Raw genomic sequence first — 4,122 nt, forward strand, 5'->3', positions numbered from 1 at the left:
TGTGCGAGTTACCTTTCAGCCCTTGTGCTCATTCGGTTTTTAGTCTAGTTTCTACTCGACCCAAGTCCAGCATTAAAAATCTCTTTCAATATGATGAGATTTTAGTCCTGGTCTGAGAGAATGACCCATAAAAAAAAGAGAGAGAGAATAAATAAAAGAGAGAGGCACTCATATGAACTCTCTCGCTTTTTTTTTTTTTGTCTGTTCAAACCCAAAAGTACACAGGGAGTGGAAGTGGACTGACACAGATGTTGTCCTACGCTTCCCTTTTTTAAATGGCCTCCTGTAACCAGGAGCAAAAAGCCCAGAGACTTTGCTTGTCTTACACGATGCTGAGATTGTCAGGGTGTCTTGTCAGGAGAGAGGGGAAGCACACGCCAACAGTCCCCTCAGACAGCGTGTCTCTATCCGGGTTTTTTTTTTTTTTCTTCTTCTTTTACGGCCTTGCTGACACCCGCCGAACGGGAGGTGTGTCGAACGCCTGCCTTCCGTTTTCAAACCTGACCCGACCGCCTGCCCCTTTGAGTCACTGTAAACGCCTAATAAGACCACCGTTCCAACTCGATCCGTGTTTTTACGTTCAGTCCTGCTAAGTCTGAGCCCATGACGACGTCTGCTCTGGTCGCCACGGACGCAAACTGAAGCGGCTACAACTGCATACGAGCCAAACCAATACGGAGGGAAAGAGAGAGTGAGAGAGAGAGAGAGAGAGAGAGAGATTGATTCTCAAATTCCTGCATTTGGACCTGCACCTGGGAGTCAGACCCACCCTGTTCTATTCAGGGTGAATTTTGTATTTGAGGAACATGAAAGTGAATAATAAAACCATTAGATCGAAACAGTTTTCATTAGACTCCACAGATGGAGCATGGAGTTCTCAGACATCCACCGAAATACTGAAAATGTTTAGTTCAGTGTTAATTATGATACAAATCAAAAAGTTCAATTGTGAGATTTTTTTTTAAGCGCAAACCGTCCGAATACACATTGTACTTGTAATCATAATTTTCATTGAGAAATGCAGACCAAAATTTAAAGTGTCCGTTATCATCTTGATTGAAATCTCTCTTTTGGATACTGGGCTGCAGTTTGGGTCTTAATCTATTTAACACTACTTGCACATTGTCTTACACATAATCACATCTTTTTTTTAAATCATCTCCACTTCCATCTCTCTCTCTCTCTCTCTCTCTTTCTGTCTCTCACTTTCTCTCTTCCTCCCCTCCACTCCTCTGTCAGTCTGTCGACACCCCCAGGACTTGGCTCCTTCATAAAAAAACGAGGGGGGGGGTGGGGTTCTGTATTGGCAGTGCCAAATTCCCTGACACTGTAAGACAGAGAGAGAGGGTGAGGTTGTGCAGCAGAGACAGAAAGAGAGACAGAGAGAGAGAGAGAGAGAGAGAGAGAGCGCGAGAGAGAGAGGGTGAGGTTGTGCAGCAGAGACAGAGAGAGAGAGAGAGAGAGAGAGAGAGAGAGGCTCTTGGTTACTGACCTCTGCATGCTGAAGTGGTATAATTAAGCATGTCTGTGCTGCAGTGTGAAGGAAGAGAGAGTGTGAGACGGAAAAACAGACGCAATATGTTCTCGCCTCATTAATATTTCAAACCAAATATGTATGACAGACAAGTATGACAGCACACGCACACGGATTCATACATTTTTAAACCCACATAAAACACTCTTAACTGCAAAACTACTACATACTAAACGTATCATTTAATGAGCCTGTGTAACAACTCTAAGTGAAGCAAATAGCATATAACATAAAATGTTCTACACAAATGTTAAAAAACAGGTTAATGTACCATCTTTACTCGAATCTTGAAGCGAGCAAGCTAACCGTAGTTTAATCTTGCGGAAACTGACTGGGCTTTTTTCTTTCAAGGTTGTTTGTTTAGCCCAGACTGAAGCACAGACTGTTTTTCTATTAGCCCAAACAGTGGGCTCCCCCTAGCACTGTGTCGACACTGCGGTTCCCTCCACAAAGCTGCAGAGATCTCCCAAAATGACAGGAATCGATTTGGAAGCCGTCCACACTCCAAACACCTCTGCCATAAAGCACCAACACTTCTCCCACCCACAAAAAGAATATACGTGTGTGTGTGTGTTTTTGTGGAGTGAAAGCAACAAAAAGAGAGAAACCGAGGGGGAGAGAGGAGAGAGAGAGGAGAGAGAGAGAGAGAGCGAGAGAGAGAGAGAGAGAGAGAGAGAGCAGGGAGAAAAAAGCAGAGAGAGAAAGAGAGGGAGAGAATAGTATATCTATATTAAAACTCAAGCACACAGAGAGAAAATGGACAAGCAAAGGACCATGTTGCTATGGGCAACTAAAGACAAACTACCTATACAGAATTAACGCAAAATCGACTCATCCCTTAATTTTCTCATTCCATATGACTACTTTAAAGTAGCGAGTTGGTATCTCAGTAACAGATAAATGTATGTGATATCATTTCTCCTCATTACTCTTTCTTATTTACGCATGGATGAATTTAAAGACAAATCACTCTGTTTATCCAGCTAAACTTTCTCCCCCTTATGTTCCCCCTTATGTAGAAACCCAGAAAATTGTGTATTTTAAACCATTTCCTAATTTCTGTTCAAGAGCAGATGACCTGGTCTAGTGTCAAAATTACTTCTACTGTTCCAGCATTATCTGTCATTCTTGTGTGTGCGTGTGTGTGTGTGTCTGTGTGCACGTGTATTTTTCCCAATCTCGAGCGATTGAAATGATTGACAGTGTGTTTGGGCGTCTGGGCCCGCACTCTTTTGCCCCAGCTGGAGACCCAATCACATGCTTTTGGAACAGAATGTTCCGGTATTTCATTTCCCTCCACGATGAATAAAATACCAGAACATTCTGACCCCGGCTTGGCTTGGGGGCCATCCAGTTGTTAAAACAATATCCTCCACCTCAGGTCTCTCAGGAATTTTTGTATGTCTGGATCCAAATTCCGCTCCAAGTTCAAATTCCACATCTGATATTAAAAAATTGCTAGCAGGGGGAATTTTCAGGAGTCAGCATTTGGCTGGCCCAGGCTAAGGGCAAACATCCCATTTCATGAAATAAAAAACAAAAAAACTTCTTTTTCTCTGAAAGATAAACCAAATGTGACACCTCCTTTGTGGGAGTTGATTTTTTTTTTCCCTCTTTTTTGATTATATTGTTTTGGCATTTTTTTGGAGGGGAGGAGGATATGACACAGCGTCCAGAGTTTTGAATTCTAGAAACTCTCTAGAAAGACTCTAGAAACACACAAAAAAAACGACTGACGTACCTGTGAAAGTATTTGTGGCAGGGTGATCAGCTGCCTGCATACTGCCTTTGCAGTAATGCTTCTGTGTGCAGCTTTATCCGGTGCAGTTTGGGGTGCTTTTCGTGACGGGATGCTTCAGTCCAACCACCATTTTGGATCCTTTCGGCATGGAGATGTGACTCACAGTTTCTCCACAGGGGTCCCGGGCCATGCAGATGAGCGGAGTACAGATCGTTAAACTGTCAGTCTGCGTGTCGCTGGAATCCAGGCTCTAAGTGGGCAACATAAGTGCATAAGTCTTTCCTACCCTCCAAGCCAGCCACGAGGAGCCATGGCCTGTGTGTTAAGAGGGATCTAGAGAAGTTCTCGCTGGATTCTGGCGTCTACTTTTTTTTTTTTCTTTTCCCCCCGCACTTCACGCACTGGAGTTCATCAAGGCATCTCAGCCCAAGAGCAGAGTCCCATCCAAAGTAACATCATCCTTCCCAGGAAGGCGGAAGATACATCTCAGGTGAAACCAGCTGGAAAAAAAAAAAGAAGAGATGGAGAAAGAATAAGAGAAAAGAAAGAATGAGACAATTGAGCAGATGTAAACACAAAAGCAGATGAACGGGAGGTCACCCTGTCTTTCTCGGTCTTAATTAAGAGATATAAAAATATGGAGACAGAGCTGGGTCTGGAATCCCATTGAAAGATTCTTTTTGTTTTGTTTTGGGTCTTTTTTTTTTCCTTTTTTTTTTGTAACCACAGAAACTTCTGCTTTTATTTGTTCAGATGCTAAAACTCGGCTGGGTAGCACTTTGAAGTCTAAAGATAAACATGACTGGAGGTGGCATGCACCTCAGAACACAAAAACCATCTCCACTTC

At 43.1% G+C, this 4,122-nt stretch overlaps 1 protein-coding gene across 1 annotated transcript in view; it reads right to left on the bottom strand.

The window, feature by feature from the left end:
• The window catches only part of ldlrad4a (low density lipoprotein receptor class A domain containing 4a), a 34,671-nt gene extending 31,356 nt beyond the window's left edge, over positions 1-3,315 (bottom strand). Inside the window, exon 1 of the mRNA XM_030789222.1 lies at positions 3,276-3,315. Within this exon, the coding sequence (XP_030645082.1) occupies positions 3,276-3,315 (40 nt within the window). The remainder of the gene's footprint in view (positions 1-3,275) is intronic.
• Between the last annotated feature and the right edge of the window lie 807 nt (positions 3,316-4,122).

The sequence above is a fragment of the Chanos chanos genome, chromosome 12 (assembly GCF_902362185.1).
Source record: "Chanos chanos chromosome 12, fChaCha1.1, whole genome shotgun sequence".
In the NCBI taxonomy this organism is placed as follows: domain Eukaryota; kingdom Metazoa; phylum Chordata; class Actinopteri; order Gonorynchiformes; family Chanidae; genus Chanos; species Chanos chanos.